The 17,684-nt window shown below is 42.6% G+C and overlaps 1 protein-coding gene across 1 annotated transcript in view; it reads left to right on the top strand.

The window, feature by feature from the left end:
* Positions 1–686: 686 nt before the first annotated feature.
* The window catches only part of cux1b (cut-like homeobox 1b), an 85,544-nt gene continuing 68,546 nt past the window's right edge, over positions 687–17,684 (top strand). Inside the window, 1 exon segment of the mRNA XM_032508131.1 lies at positions 687–820. Within this exon segment, the coding sequence (XP_032364022.1) occupies positions 758–820 (63 nt within the window). The 5' untranslated portion in view covers positions 687–757.

Here is a 17,684-nt window from a genome sequence, read left to right on the forward strand (position 1 = left end):
CAAACAACTACAAAATATAAACATAGGCTATAGTGTTCATACATTTAATGCATTTTTTTTGGTTAAATGTATGCAATTGTACAAGTGTAAATTAGCAGTTTCAAAAATGTGCATTTGTTTTAGCTAAAGTCCAAGGAGCTGAATGGAAACAAAAAAAATCACTAACTAACAATTGTGTATATTTCATTTCTAATTTTGACATTTTTTTTGGCGGAGTAATGATAAGCAATGATCATTGGTGTAATATGGGTAATACATACATGCTGGTCTAAATGGTCTTATACAGCTCCACATGGCTCAGAGAAAACAATCCTCCTGAATGCTTTTTTTAAAAAAGAATTTAAATTTTCTTTTTAGATATGGCTTCCAAGTAGCCTCCTGGCATTATTTTGCATGATATTTGCTTTCCATAAAACATAGGCTAATGATCACACAAACTACACCAAACTGATCTGGCGCTCACAATTTCGTGTATTTCAAGGTAATAAAAACGAAGAGTAATTTGTTACCAGCTCGGTTATTTACCTGTAAAATCTGAATGTTGATAAAAAAAAAAAAAAGAAGCTATTTAAGCAATTATAATGGCGTTATTAAGGCAACACTCTTGTGAGCGGACTCCGTTCCGCACAGGAGCTGTTACCCGGGTTAGTCGTGGGGCGGATCCGGTCCGGGTGTTCCGGCCGCCCGGTCCTTTCCACTGAACTCCAACCCCCGCGCTCTCTATCAGCATCTCATTCCTGTCTCAATATGTCTCAAGATGGCGGCCAATGCAGGATCGATGTTTCAATATTGGAAGCGCTTTGACTTACAACAACTACAGGTCAGTTTAACCTCCGTTTAAATCGCCTGTCCTCTATTCGCTTCGGCTGTCTCGTCTCTTTCCGTCGCTGTGTTTTTGTGTTTTTACCGCGGTCGTCTCGTAGGTGTTTCGGAAGAGAATTCAAGACCTCTTCCTCACATTGATGAAAGTGGCTCTCTCGCTGATCAGAAATTGATCCTCTTTGTTCAATTCAACATCGATCGGACACTGCAACTGGGCAAGCCGGGGCGACGCCGCGGGGAAGCGCCGAAATAAAAACAGAACGGCGGGGCTTTGGCCAAAAGCTTTCGGCTAGCTATCTTTATTGCGTGTTCTTCAACTTTTACTAGAGCAAATAGCCGTAGTTAGCCCGACGCTTAGCCGCTGTAAGGTTGGATAATTTGGGGGAAAAATAAGTGCGACTCATTATACGGTGGCGCTGTGGTGACACCGAACGTTGAGACGGGCAGCTCAGACACACAACACCGCTTTGCTTGGTTGTTTTTTTTTCTGCTTTTAACTGTCAAATTGGTAAGTTTTGTTGAATGCGAATGAAAACATTAGCAACCTTATCGGCTAACGGGTTTGAAGCAGTTTATATTTAAGTCGTCTCCGTAATTATGGTTGATCAACTTGGCCGTTTTTCTTCTCGGTTTCCCCCTGACGGCAATTATACACTGTGAGGGTTTTTTTTTTTTCTTTTTTTTTTTTTTTTTAAACAGACATTGCCACGTCTGTGGAAGTGGACGGGACAGTGTTTGTTGACACGATGCAATGACATAGGATGATAGTAGAAATATGAAAGATCGTGACCTTGTTGATTATGATGAACTCCAGAAATGCCCCAGCCTCACGCACGCCACTAATTTCGGCGTGCACGGAGAAGAGCCACAGTGGAGGATATGAGAAAGATATTGGGCCTATCCAGTGTATGAATATAGCTAGTGTATATTAGAGCGTGTTTGACCTATCACAAGACATGTAGACAATGGCACTGTTGTGTTTTCCCGTGGCATTTAACGTGCATTGCTGAATTTCAAATCACAATTTTATGAATATTAGTAGCTCGGTCGCCGTCGTCATTAACATAAGATTGCATTATGTAGGCTAGCCCAATTGTTCATACATAATTTTGTACCTCGCGCAGGCTTGGGATTTAAACTTTTATTTAGGTCATGATGCCCCTATGACTGGGTAGACAAAAGGACAGTGAACAAGTCTTCCCAGCGGGCTTTGTGTTGCACTTATGCCACATCATCAAGGCTTCACTTCTCCTATTTATTTGATCCTGTTTGGTCCTCCTACTCGTGCCCCCTTGTTCATGCATTATGTAAAAAATTGAGACTGCTTTCTCTTTTCTTTGCTCACTATCTATCTCCCACCCCCTTCCTGCCAGCCCCCCCCTCATCCAATCTTCCTCACCTCCCCCTCCCCTCCTTTAAATTTTTTCCCCCTCTCTCTTCTCTGGCCCTTCACCCTGCTTTCACCCATTTCGCCCCATCTGAACTTGTGTGTGTGTGTGTGTGGTGTGAGATTTTTGTCTGAGATCGGTCTTTTTTTTGTAGATTGACTGCCAGCACGGACAGTGAAGGCACTGCCAGCAGCCAGGACATGAAAAATGCATCGCATAAGTTTGTGATAAGGCCCTGGGTAATTATGGCAAAGGCCCCTATCACAAGCGATTAGTCAGGACAGTGAATCTGAGCGTGTGCAAAAAGCCTGGCGGTTGGCAGGCCTGTCTGCAGGATAGGAATCAGTCGGAGCTTGTGTGTGTGTGTGTGTGTGTGTGTGTGTCTGTGTGTCTGCAGAACTGCTCAGAACATCCACTGTCTATTATTGATGACATCTTATTTACTCTCCCTCCCACCAAGAGGCTCCTAGAGGAAAGCCTTTAGAGAAGAACCTGTTTTTCTTATCCGTTTTCTGAGTATAATGCGGGGTTGGTATGACATGATCATGGTTTACACTTGGCCTTGTCAGCAATTGCTTTCTCATTTGCTTCTTCCTTGTGATTGAATGGACACTGTAGATTCACAGTCTTTTTTTTTTTTTTCTGTTAGCGAGGCACCAGCAAAGGAATGTTTTTCTTTTTTCGTTTGATGATGAAAATCCAACCCAACCTAGATGTCGGTAGCTTTAAGCCATCATAGCGTCTACTCCTCAGGCTTCAACTGCTGATGTTCATTAAAATCCTATTTGATCAGTGTGTCCCATTCCCTGCGTGAGAAACTAGCTAGGTGGTTGTTACAGGACAGAGGGTGCTTTGAAACGGCACAGCAAGCTGTTAACTTGTCTTTTCTGCATGCTTTTTTCCCTCTTCCCCCCCCCCCCCCCCCCCCCCCCCCCACCACCACCACCACTACAAACACAAATGGGTGCAACAGTGATGCTTTTAGCAAGGTCTCGCACACTTGCAAAATGGATCAGTGATTCAGAGATGATGGCAGGGTGACAGTGAATTACAGATGGAGGATGTTTTAACGTCTGTAATCCCTGTCCGTCCATTACAGAGTTGAGTTTCTTCAGAGGAGATCATCACTCTTCTGTCCTGTTGTTTTTTCCCTTTTTTTTTTCTTCTTCTTTTTTTTTGACCCAGTCAAGCAGTTTGCTGGAACATTGTGTTTCTACTTGAGAGATTGCGCTTCATTACAGGCAAGCCTTAATAAGATATGCGCGAATAGCTGAGGCTAAACCTATACTTTATATTTTTTGTGTAAACTCGGAAAATTAAGAACAGACCTTTCTGCTATACACAATTCCCAATTTAAGCCTAATAGCCTACATCTCACCTCATAACATTTCCTGGAACAAAGTACCCTAGAGCCATTTTGGAAAATAGCTCTCCATGTTAGCATACAGCTAAATAGTGACTTAGGTGAAAACTGATCCAGAACCTGTTGTTATTCACCACCTCCTCATGGGTAAATTTAGGAAAAGGGTTTTGTAAGCTGATCCCAGATCTATGATCAGTGGCCACCTGAGTGGTTTCAGTCTCTCAGCGACTGGCCCACTGTTGTCTGCTGGAGTTTTTAGTGTTAATTTATGAGCTGGTTGTCTGAACTCACTGGTGGGATATTTTTACCCCTCTGTTGCTGCACAGGCAGGGGGAGCATAGAGGAAGGGGCATCACGTCATGCTTTTACTGTAGCCAACCGCTTCTCTGCCCAGTGACAAAACCTGGCATTGGGACTGAGGTTTCACTGTGTGTTGGTCGGTGGTGAGCGCCTAAGCATGAGTCAGAGTGAGGGACGAGTGCATGTCAGGTCCTTGGTCTGCCCCCCTCGGTCTACTTTGGTCAGGGCTATGTCACCCTACTTTCTAAGACGTTCTAGTGTGTGCTTGTGAACGTCACACTCCATACGACTCAGAGGAATTTGCAGCTTTGGGAAGAAAAAAAACACTTCTCTTTTATCACCTTATCAGTGGCTCATTCTCACCGGAGGCCCATATTCCCCAACTCCTCAACGATTTATTGTACGTCGTAGCCTGGCTTCATTTTTTTTTTTTCACCCTCCCCAAACTTTGAGGGGTGTCTACACTAGACTCAGATTATCCGATTATTTCTTTAAAATACATAAATAAATAAAATAATTACATGAAATTAAACACAATAACTACATTTCACTCTGTTGCGTCAATACCAGAATATTTGTTTAAACCATTTTTCCCGCTTTGCAGAATGAATTTTGACCCATGTCATCTGATGTTTGGACAACAGATTAAAAACACTTAACAGAAGTCTAAAAATAGGGGTACCCAAACAGATGGACTCAGCAGCTCTTAATGCAGGCTTTAAGCAGAGTGTTTGACGAACTGAGATGTTTCTTTATAAAACATGAAGGTGTGGAAGTCTCTGCTTAGGATAAAAATATCACATAGATGTGTTTTTGGTTCCACAATGTGTAATTTTAGATTCAGCGATACTAAAACATTTAACGTGGCTGCATTTCATTTGACCCGCTTGTAGTTAAGATGGTCTTAATGTTAATACAAAGTGCAAATATTGTGATGTGAAATAACAAACTTTGTCCTAGAGCTGGGCAATATATCGATATGATATCAATATGGTGATAGGAGACTAGATATTGTCTTAGATTTTGGATATCGTAATATGGCATAAGTGTTGTCTTTTCCTGGTTTTTAAGGCTACATTACAGTAAAGTGATGTCATTTTCTGTTGCCAGACTGTTGTAACTGTTTTATTATTTGCCTTTACCCACTTAGTCATTATATCCACATTACTGATGATTATTTATCAAAAATCTCATTGTGTAAATACTTTGTGAAATCCCCAAGTGTCAACACCTCAATATTGTTGCGCTATCGATATTGAGATATTTGGTAAAAAATATTGTGATATTTGATTTTTATTTTTTTCCATATCACCCGGCCTTTCTTCGTCCCCTCTTGTACAGAATAGAAATGCCTTATAATCCCGTCTATCATTTATTTTATTTTTTCATTCATAAATTAAACATTTTTAATACATGCAGAGATTATATAATGAGATATGCCTGAAGGAAAACTGGGCCTACGAACACCTTAAAGACTGTAGAATTACCTTTTGTTACAGTGACTTTCATGTGTTCTTACACTTTGAAATGAATCACCACAACATATTTCATTTATTTATTATAAGAAAATTTATGTTGCAGCATTCCTTCACAGACCGATTGTTGACATCACAATATATTAGAGGGGCCTGCTGTTGGAGTATTTTTACCGCTTTCATCTATCTTTGTACATTTTTACTTTGTATCTTTCCTGCTACTCTGAAACATACTGACAGACTTTTCGGTTTCAGTACACGAGTTATTCCCTAGCCAATATTTATTTAAAAAATATATTTGATGTCTTGGTATGCTCAATAACTAAATAAAATTGTATTAATTTGTGTCAACTGTGCTGACTTCAAACTTGTGACAAGTAGCAGTGTGTCCTGTAGCCTTAACAGCTAGGATCAGTAACTTGTATTCTTGTCTTTCAAAATGTAATTTATAATTCATAATCAATACTCTTTATTGATCCCCTATGAGGAAATTACTCTGTTATTACACACTACACAGGCCGGAAATACACACACAGGCTCAGGTCCTATACATGCACTAATGTTGAGATGTCAGAGTGATTGGGCTGCGACTGCTTTACAGGAGCCCTCAGCGGTTGAGGAGGGGTTTGGTGCCTTGCTCAAGAGCACCTTGGCACTGCCCACGAGGTGAACTGGCAACATCTCCAGCTACCAATCCGTACGGGGACTTGAACCAAACCAGCAAACATCCGGTACCCAACCCGCCTACGGACTGAGCTCCTGCCACACCCAAAAAGCATCACAATGTGGTTATATTTGTAAAAACTTTATAAACAGAAATGTAAATTTAGTGTGGCTCCTAATCACCACGATACACGTAAATAACTACACAGACAAAACTTCCACCTAACAGCCAGCAACAAGAGCGCAGGGGCCAGTTTCCACAGACCTCTTTTCAAGTGGCAGGCATTATTTACAGACCCACTTGGAGTCTCTCTCACCTCCAGCATCATAGAGTTTCACTGTATCTCATGACAGAAGCATCCATTATTCTGCTGCTCTGTATTCCAGTAGAGAGAGCTCGGGCTTCAGTGACTGGGCACTTCTCTAAAGGCTCACGTTGGAGTACACTGGCTATTTCCACTTGTGAGTTTGACTATGATGCCCACTTAATTTAAAAATCAAGCGTACACTTGAGCCATGCCTCCAAGGCCGATGTAATCTCGTAAAGTCTGTTGTTCATCTTGTAATTTTAAGCCTACAATTTTCAGTAAGCTCAAATCTTGCATTTCCAAGGGAAACAAAATGTCTGTTGTCTATAGTTGACTGTAAAAGTAAGAAGGTGCAGACCAGCAGTGGACTTAGATCCAATCTCATATGTGCAACAACAACACCCACTTGCACTCTTTTGTTGTCTTGCTTCTTTTTGTCTGCCACATATTTGTAGCTATGCTGTCTCACCTTCATTAAGGTGATCTAAATCAAAATGCCAGCTTTTTTTAAGATAGTCAATACCTGTTGGTATGTGACCTACAACTAATTCAATCCATTGGTCACGTTGTCATAAAGTAGGTCTTCAGCAAACCTTTATTTTAGAGCTGCAACTGAAGATTTTGTTTTATTGATGACTGCCGATTGATTTCTCACTAATTGAATAATTTTTCAAAGATGAAATCTTCGGATTGCTTTTGTTGTCCGATCAACAGTCAAATACCGACAGATATTCAATTTACATTGATATAAAATGTAGAAAATCCTCACGACGGAGGAGCTGCCTGGAACCCGACGACTGTTCAGCATATTTTTAGGCCTTTTATTTGACAGGACAGCTGAAGATATGAAAGGGTAGAGAGAGGGGGGGGCATGACATGCAGCAAAGGTTGGAGTCGAACCCAGGCCCGCTGCTTCAAGGAGTTAATCAATTGTCAAAATAGTTGTTGATTAAATGTTCTGTCATTCGAGTAATTTCTTAAATTTCTTTGGTAATACATCATTCTTTCCTGTAACTTTTCCCATTGTCTAGAGTCATTTTACACTCTCCGTGAGGGTTAGAGTTAAGTGAGGAAACCTAAGGAATGTGTGGTGAGAAGAACTTAAAATAATGCCAATTCTGGTCAAAAATGGACTTAAAGCAGCCGAGGAAATATGAGCTGTTAAAAACCATTTGATTGGTTAAGGTGCAGATTTCTGATGACCCAGCAAGCCGAGCCTGGATGAGATTTGCAGGACTTTTGAGGGGCTAAACAAGATGTTAACATGGATATATAAACAGAGGCAATAGACCGGAATGGAGTCCCGTTTCCACAAGGTACCACAATGTGATAATTTAGACCAACTGCAGACGGTCGCACACTGAGGGCCAGTGTTTGAAACGGTTTTGACGAGTTTGGCCGAGCTCACTGCTGAATTTGAAGCTAATGCAGAGTTTCATTTTGTCGAAATGTATTTCTGCAGCAAACACTCTGTGGCTTTCAGCGTCTGGTGTAGCCAAGCTATTGGTGAACCACTTGCCCTACCTAATTTTAGTGTTGTTTATCTCACTGTTATCAAGGAAGCTGGGTCTAAATAAGGCCTGATGTGCACAGACCTCATCCCATGTCAACCCATGACTCCAGTATCAGTGTCCTGTTAGATCATTGGCCATAGGTATTGGATTCCAATAAGCCTATTGGTGTGTCCTAATGGTCTAAGTATTGAATTATGATATTGGCAAGGGCTGAGGGCCTCAGGATTGAATTATGATATTGGTGTGCTGGAGGCTAATGGGTTTTGGCATTGAATTATGATATTGGTGCACTTTGATGGTGTAGGGATTGAATTATGATATGGCCTGCAATCTGGTAATAGCTCACTCTGTGTAATGTTAATGTCAATCATGGCTTCAGTTGCTAGATCCATAGCCGGCCATCAGTCCCATCAGAGGGGAACAGCCTTCTACCTTAAGCCTCAGTTCTCACTCCAAATTCTGTTACTCTCTCTCCTTTCACTTGCTTTTGTCTTGTGTTTAGTCCATCCAGGAGTTTGTGATTTTCTACCACAGGAATTTTCATTATTCTACAAATTAGGGTTTCGTGTGAAAAACGCAAAGGCGAGCTGTTTATTGGTTAATCCCCTCACTTAGCTTTAAAATAAGGGATGGAACAAACTTCCACATGCCATAGTACTAATGCTCGGTTGACGGTGTGATTACATTTGTCCTATTGGCTCACCGTGTTAATAAAGTAGTTCTGTTTCTCCTCTGTAACTGTATGCACGTATCATCACAGTAATAATATGATGAGATGTTTGCTTGTTTAATGTGGGTGGATTTGGCAATATCATACATACACCACCTTGTGTTATAAGGAGCCTAATGTCAAAGTAATGGAATTGTAATGGCTCTGAATCTGAGCTAATTCTGTTTCTGTAAGAGTCCACACCTTTGCAGTGTTTATGTTGAGCTCATTCCCATTTTGGTAGTTTGAAAGCAACCAGAGCTGTGATGGTCCTGCTGCCAGCTCACAGAGTAAATGGACGGCTTGCTTCTGTGTCAGCCCTCTAAAAATAACACAGACTGCTGGCTGGGCTCAGCAGAAAACTACCACCAATTATGATGATTCAACTACCCTGTATTCACAGGTGCATGTGTGTTGGATGGGGGTGGTTCATGCTTAGCAAATTGTTCTCTGCATTCAGTTAGAGATGGTCAGATACCATTTTCTTTTTTGCTTCCCGATTCTGATACCTGAATTTGCGTATCGGCCGAAAAGAGTACTGATCCGATATCAGTGTGTCATATTTTATTACGTTATAACAACTGTGTACTACTATCCTCGTATGAGTGTGATATTATTTCTATCTTTGTTGTCGGTCTGGCTCAGGTTAAACTCTTTGTGAAACATGAAGAAACACAAACAATGAACGCCACAGAAGTTTCTTTTATCATCCAGTTTGACAGTCAGTTATACCAGTAAAAAGAAGGTTAGGTTTTTTATTTTTTTTTTTTTTTTTTTACATGGTATCGGATCGGTGTATAAACTCCAGTACTTCTCAAGACTGGTGTTTTAGCCAGTATTGGAGGCAGTACCGATACTGGTATCGGAACATCTCTACATTTCAGTAAGACATTCGCTGCATTAGTTTTACGTTGTAGAGTCAGGGGAAGTCAATTGATGAAGTGTACGCCCTGACCGCTTATGTTTTATTTCCAAAATTGGTGGGTAGCTTGAAATACAAATTTAAATTGTTGTTGGAATCGGATTACATTTTTTAACTATTATGCCATTATTACTGCACAGGCTTTGCCTAATGCAAGATTAAGAAAACTAGGACTTGTGTGTGTGTGTGTGTGTGTGTGTGTGTGTGTGTGTGTGTGTGTTTGTGTGTTGTGTGGTGGTGTGTGTGTGTGTGTGTGTGTGTGTGTGTGTGTGTGTGTGTGTGTGTGTGTGTGTGTGTGTGTGTGTGTGTTGTGTGTGTGTGTGTGTGCGCGCCCAAAACATGGGAAATTCTCTACAAATGAGACAGTCCTATATCTGTTAAATTCATCGGACGTCCTCAGACGATGCCTTCACCTCTCCCTGGCATTTGACCCGAGCAGCTGTCAGACTGGAGCCAGGGTTCAGAGGTGGTTTGACCCTGTAGACCTCAGATTGACCTGGGCTGTCAGACTGGTCTAACCGTTAGAGCTAACAGATGATGGCTTTACCATCTGGCTAGCCTTGAACAGGTCTAGCCTCCTTGAACTTGAACTTGTTTGCATGTGGAAAGAAGACAAAGAAGAAGAAAAAAAACAACTCAAGAAGGGGGGGGGGGAAATCTTACAATTAGCCCGGGCTGGTTTCCTATGCTTATGTGTTTTTGTTTTATTTTTAAAGGAGGACCAAGTGCGAGTCTTATTTGTGAAGAATTTGCTTGGGATGGAGGAGGCTCTGTATGGTGTATGCCCCCAGTTGAAAAGCATACAACTGGATGTACATTGCTAAACTCTGTAGACTGCTGTCTCGTTTTTTAAAAGTGAGAGTTACCCTCTTGAGGATGGGGGAAGGGGGAGGGGAATATGTGTTTAGTAGACACAGGCTCATCCGCTGACTGCTGTTTGACCCTGAGTTCAGCGGTATGGTTATTAATAGGCCCAGAGGCCTCAACTTCCAGGAGGCCCTCTGATCAGCTCCAGATGTGGAATGAGAGAGGACAATTGTACGTTAGCCTATCCATGTTTCACATGAAGCAGAAAGTAGGGAGATAGGTATTTGGTGAGACTGATAAAGAGTGAGGGAGGGAGGGAGGAAGGGAGGGAAAGGAGACCTTTCCACAGCAGGAGCATGTTGTTTTCATGTGTGTGTGTTTTTTCGTTTATTACACTCTCTGCCCTCAGACCAAAAGACCATAAAAACGTATGGCATCACCATGGTGACCATAATAACTACCTATAAAACAGCGTGTAAACTGTGAAATAAGACAAACAGACCAGAACAGCCCTGACTGGCTGGCTGGCTGGCTGGCTGACTGAATGGCTGCCTTCCGCCATAAAACTATTTGAGAGCCAGACTGAAGGAATGCCTTGGAGGCTGCTGTGGCTGTCACGACACATGAAAGGATTAGGGCTCTGTGTTTTATCTCCTCTTTATCTGATGGTAATGGATAAGCTGAGTGTAGCCTATCATCTGACGCTTGGGCCGGGGGTTTGATGTTTTAGTTGGGTGACGGTTTGTTGAGTTGACCGCTTTGGTCTATTGATTGCTGTTTGATGGTTTTGATATGTAGGCTGTGTGGAACAGGTCAAGTCTTTTATGCAGTGGAGGCTCCAAATAGCTTTTAGCTGTCCTTCACTCCTCCCATTACTCTAGTGGTTCGTTTGATGTTTGTATCAATCAATAGAAAGAGCCTGAGCTCTTACACATGCTCCATCATACTTCCCACTGAGCTCAATTCCTCTTCTTCATTGTGTAGGCTTTATATCACATTCTCTCAGCACAGAATAAATGATATAATTACAACCCATTACATAGCCTAATGCAAGCTAATTATTCTGTCATTACTGTAAGGATTAGCTATGCTCATTCTCTCTTTCTCACTGTGTTTCTCGGCCTTTTCCTCTCAAAAGCCGTGCAAGCAGAGCAGAAAAACTCGTACTCATAAAGGCTGAGTAAGACTTAGCCCCAGGACATGCTCGGTTGACGTTGATCCTATAGACCATGGGTGTCAAACTCAGTCAAAAAGATAGGCCCTGCTAGAAAATAGTGACAGCATGAGTTGGACACATTAAAGACTCCAGACATAACTAACCTAATGTGGCATTTTCATACATGCTTTTGATTAATGCGTAGAATTCAACATGCTGCTTTTATAGGCTGTGGCACAACTCCTGCTGATGTGTCATCATCAGGCGTCTAAAAAAATTACCAGATACAGCAGATAGACGAGGCTAAATTAAAATGTGAAAAAGGGCATCGTGCAGAGCGGGGATTTAATGTACCAGAGGCACATGAGAGTGATGCCGACCTTTTATTCACTGTACCGTCACTTGTGCCAATAGCATGAAGCTGCTTGTAGTTCTTAAATGGAAATCTAAGTGAATTACAACAAATCAAATAGGCTAACAATTTGAGAACAGATCAAATCTTAACTAAAATAGAGTAACACTACTCCATTGCCCAGGGTCATAGACTTTCTAGGCCAAAAAGACCAGCTCGCCTATGAGTTTATGATGAGTGGATGTCTACAACATTGCTAGCCTGCACCTGTGACCCTGTCGTCACGCACTCATAGTTACAGGCATGCACATTTGATGTCAAATAAACTAATGGCGGCAATTTCAATTGCTTGCCCGAGTCCTTGGGACCCAGGCTTGTATATATGCTACAGGGCCTGGAGAGCACCACTCTTCTTCCAGGCTTGATTAATCCCTATCGCCCCTCTCCATGATCGCAGTTTCCATTTTTTAGTCCGTATCTGTGCACTCATCCCCTCCCCAATCTCCTCTCACTGGCACAGAATGGCTTCCTGGCAGAAAGGAGGCATTAATTCAGGGATGAGAGGTGTGATACTTTCTCCCACTCTCTCTCTCTCTCTCTCTCCGGGTCTCTCTCTATCTTTGCTCTGTTTGTAATGCGTGGCCTTTATCGTAGCTGAAGCAGCTCACTACCCTCTGATCCTATCTCAGATCTCAATATCCTAGCCGTTCCACCCTGTAAACGCAGGGATGAAAAATCTTGCCCTTTCACCAATGCATTACACCCTAGCATATAGCCATGCCCCTCTCCTCCCATTGCACCCTCCACACCACTCACCCTTTGTGACACAGGCCTCCAGCTAAATCCGAACTCTGCAAAATGAGACCAAGTGAGCTGAACTTCCTCCACGCCAGAAACTATCTAAGTCTCATTATATTTGTATTTAGGCTCAGGCCTGGCCTCTGACGCCCCTTGTCAGACAGTAGGTCGGGCAAAATAATGACTAGCTCTCAGTAAGCTTCAGGAGAGTTAAGGCTTGGATGTTGGGGAGATAAAACAACAACCAGTCTCTCAGCAGAGAAACATGGATCAATACAAACGAGGCTGCGGTGTAAAAAGCCTGTTTTTGATCTGGGCTTGCGTCAGTGAGGTGAGTCTTGACAGCTCCTGTGCTGTTGGTAGATATGGATCTGTGTTCAAAAAAAGGAGCAAAACGCTCAGGGACCACAAGCGTCTTGTTAGAGTGTGGAGAGTGGTAGGCTGACCCCCGCCCCCAACCGCTCTGCACACAAACATAAATGTACACACAGTTGCCGAAACACAAGCACACAAAGTGTTTATAACTCAGTTGTCATAGTGAAACTATTGTTAGCTTGCAGTTAAGAAAGCTTTGTGGCTCTTACTCCAATGGGTGAGGGGGGGAAAAGCAAAAACAGAGATTCAGGAGGATATGATTTGCGTCTTCAAAGCCTATGTGGTTTGTGAAAACGGCGTCTGCTGGCCCATTTAAAGTTGTGCACCCTGCTATGTCAAAGGTAGGAAGGCAGACAGGCAGCCAGGATTGTAGTCTCTTATCTGTGCTGCTGTTGTGCTGTGTTTTGAGGGGGCGTGCCTGTGATCTGTGATCATGTACCGTGTCGTTGTAGCAGCAAGTGTGGCTGTCGCTCCTGACTGAGCTGCCACCCCACAACTCTACCCCCACGCAGTAGGTTTGGCATACAGAACAGTCAGCCGCATAGGACGTGGAATGCTGTGAGGGGAGATGGAGGGGGAGTTTCAGAGGTAGGCCTCGTAGATTTCAGATAAGACATCTTTCCAGACTCCTTTTTACTGTTTACTATCATAACCACATAACAGCCTCAGACGTGTCAGAGATAAAAGGAAAAGATTAGCAACTGCACTGGCAGGACAGAAAACTTCATCTCTTAAACATCTATGTGTGTCATGTTGCCAAGTACACAGGCTGTAAAAAGGCACACACACAACAGTTTAACTTTAAAATATTGGCTTATCCCGTACTGTGACTAATATGGTGTTAGTGTTAACTGAGAAGAAGTGAATGTATTTTTGTCTCTTTCTATGCCTGGCATGACTTCAACAGTGGTACTCCATTAGATTAATGTGTAAAACATGCACCGAATGTGGAGCAGTTAACCTACATTGTGTTTGGACTAAAGGAGTGGTGGCAGACTACTTGGCATGTGTGACTGCAGACCACGTGTAAACAAAGCGTTTCTAGCAGTTACAGTCCCAATAATTCCACAGAGAATGAGATCTGAAGCAAATCCTTGTGTGGTATTCCCTCCTCTGTGTGCACTCCTGGTCACCGTGGCGGCACCGGCCCAGCAGCTGCAGATCGACTTCATAGTGTGTACATAACAATAACTGTGTTGTCATTCCACCGGTCTATCTGTCTCGGCATCGCCAGAGCGTGAGGGCATAAGGAATTCCATGAAGTTTTGATACCTCAATTAAAGTGTGTCTGTCTCCTGTTATCTCATTTAGTCAGTAGTCGATATGATTGGCATAATCAGACATGCCTGATTGGTGCCTCCCATTTAATTAATCAGTCTCACTGTATCATCACCTGTGGCTCATTAGAGTAATTAGAGCGAATTAGTCAGATAGAAGGCCTCTCTCTGCCTGCAGATGAGTGGAAGGAATTTCATTAGGAGAGATGAACACACACGTACACCTTGGGTCGGATGGCCAGTGGTAATAGGATTTGTTTACCCGTGACTGTTATCAGCGATTAGTATTATTACCACAGTTGTAGGACGGAGAGATAGTAATTTCCGTTTGGCCCAACCTCCCCTCCTAGCAGCGAACATGGCTCACCACGCCAAATTTCACTGGGCAAACATGTTAGCAGACTTCCTCTTTTTAAACAGAGTTCAAACGAATGTGGAAAGACTGGGCTCCCCAAGTTACTGCAGCGGCCTGTCTGTGCATTCATGTGAGAGCACACGCGCGTGGAGCAGTGTGCGGGAGGCTTCTTGGCCAAGTCGGTGTTGAAGTCTCTCTAGGGAGTGTTGGCAATCTGTTCCAATCGTCTTTACAGCTGACCAGACGACCAAATGAACCAGGACAGGGACTGCTGCTGTGGGCCAGTCCAGCCAAGCCAAGCAGGGCTGTTACAGCAATCACACAGACATTACAGCCCACTTAATGCTCCCCTGCACACACCATACTCCATCCTCTGCTAAACTAGACAGTGCAGCCATAGCCAGATTTAAAAATAGTGCTGGAGTTAATGTGAAATGGTTAAATGAATTAATTAGCCAGTAAATGTAAACAGTTTTCAGATTTTAAAAAGTGAAACATTTCAAAGTCAGGCCAAGGAGAGCCAAAATGTGTTGACCTCAGGGGCCGAGCCGAAAGGCCCAAGCACAGAGTACACACGTTTTCCCATGCATGAGGTTTGGTGCTCTGCTGTGCACTGCAGGCATTACGTTGAAGTACCAACACGAGTGCTGGTATTTGCACTTTGCCTCTGCAATTAATTGTATTTTGTGTTACATTAGTCATGTATTGGGACATACAGACTCTCTTAATTAGCGTGTTAGATTTTGTTAGTTTCTGCATGTCTTGGCTCCTTGTCAAACATGTTAATTTGTGAGGTTTATCAAACTAGCATGATGTCAATCACTGATGTCAAACATGATAGAAAGAAAGTCCCTGTGGTGTGCCAGATGGCAGAGTCCCCGTAGAGCAGCCCCTACAGTATCCCCCTCCAAATGTTCGGAGCTTAAGCCAACAGAATAGCTGAATTTACTCACTGCTGGTGGATGCTGCTTCATTAAAAAAAACAAAAAAAACATATGACACTTGGTTGGAAATTTAGTTAATACAGCGACATAGCTAGGTCATGTCTATCTACCAAATAAGGGATGTTTGATATGCATTTTTTAGTTTGGTTCTGAATATTTTATATTGCCATTACAACATACTAAAAGCCTTTTTATGGTTGTGCGTCGAATTGACGGCGTACCCCCACAGACCCCTCTGCGTCTACGGCGGACCCTACGCCGCAGCCTGACGAGCACCTCATGAAAAATGTAACTACATGTCGCAGCGACGCACGTCACTCGGCCGAGGCTTGGTAACGTTGCATTTCCCCCCCGACTCGATTCCTGGTTCTCCAACATGAAATCAAGGAGAGGGTTAACTTTTCCTGCTACAGAAGTCTCACCGTTGTCAGAAAGCACTGGGGAGACACTTTGCTTCTCTCACTATGACCCAAGAGTCGCTAGTATTGCTAATCGCCGTCACTCTCTCACTTTCTCCCTCACTCAGTCCCTCCCCCCTCACACACACACACACACACACACACATGCCCACACATGCCGGCTCAGCGCACTCACCAGCGCACATCAGGTCACTTACGTAGGCTACAGCGAAAGCTCTGCGTGGGGCCTCCGCAGAACCATAAAGCGGCCCTAAGGCTCTACTAATCCTTTTTGCTACCCAGTCTGCACACAGATTTGCAGTTTGTGTTCCTTGTCATGACTTTTGATGGATAGTGACAGATGTCACCTTTTCAGTCATGATGAAAATGAAAGGTCTTCATCTTTCTTTTTAGCCATTTATTAATCTAGCGACCAGCTATCTTTAGTCACGGCAGTAATATAAACTGCCATGTGGGTGCTAGCAAGGATCAGGTAGCTGGACCGATTGGGCACTGACAGTCCTCCCTGCAAAGAATTCAAACAGGTTATTCCTAATGACATTCTCCAATCTCATGTTAGAGTAGCCTAAATATTAACCAGTTCTAATGGTACAACTGTATTCCCACACATTGTCATGTGCTTGATAATATCACCTTGTGAGGAAGTTGCATCTGTTTTTCCTATGTAAATGTTCTGAAACCAGTTTCAGAGGAAACAGTCAGTTTAAAACCATCAGTGCACATTTGGCTAAAATGTCGCATAGGTAAAAAAAACACTTTTGTAAGTTTGCTTTTATCAAAAAACTGTAAAAACGCAAATGTGTCATTTTATAGTTGGTCCAAACAAAGAACAAAGGGATGAGGAGAAAGGACAGGACTCCGCTGCACCTTTTGTAATATGTAAACTAACCACAATTCAGTCCCATTTTATTTTGCTAAGAACAATGGTTGGGGGAAAATTGATACAGCTTAGTATCGTAATATTTTCAGTGGCAATACTGTATCGATAAACAGGCTCTTTTATTATATATGTCTTGGTGAGTTTGGCTGCTTGTCAATCCCATTTTACAGCAATAACATTGAAGTGATATGAACAGAGAAATGTAAAACAGATGTTGACAAAGTTTCCTTTTGGGAATATCATTAGAAATTGGGAAATATTAGAAGAAAAGGTATAATAAAAAATTGCAATACATCGCAGAATATTGCAATGTGTTTAAAATCACAATAATATCGTGTCGTGGCATAAGTATCGTGATGATATCGGATCAGGAGGCGTCTGGGGATTCCCACCCCCACTAAGAACCCACTCCTACAAAAACAGCCTTCAGTAGAGCAAAACCCCAAACATATTTGTTCAGTATTTCACTTAAGGTAAAGTAATATGACAACCTATCATGCTGATATGTTTAAAATGGGAATAGTATCGGCCCCCTAATGGTCAGTAAGATTTGATGCGTGTGAATAAGGGTACGCAGCAGGGACTTTCGGCTGTTACGCTCTATCAGCAAGATGAGTGTAAAGTCTACCCGAGTCTGCTGATGTGGGCAGAGAGTTTGCTGCCTAGTCAAAACCTGACTGAGTCTGAGGGTCCCTTTTTTTTTTTTTATTTAGTTTTTTTATACCGAGACCATGCCCATAATTACTTGCCCACTTGGCATTGAATCAATCCTCTTTCATGTGTGATGGGTTTATTTAGCTTAGTAGTGGGAATTTCTTTTGGAATGGGGATTTGGTTGCACATTGGGATATGTGCAG

Source organism: Etheostoma spectabile, chromosome 3 (assembly GCF_008692095.1).
Source record: "Etheostoma spectabile isolate EspeVRDwgs_2016 chromosome 3, UIUC_Espe_1.0, whole genome shotgun sequence".
Classification (NCBI taxonomy): domain Eukaryota; kingdom Metazoa; phylum Chordata; class Actinopteri; order Perciformes; family Percidae; genus Etheostoma; species Etheostoma spectabile.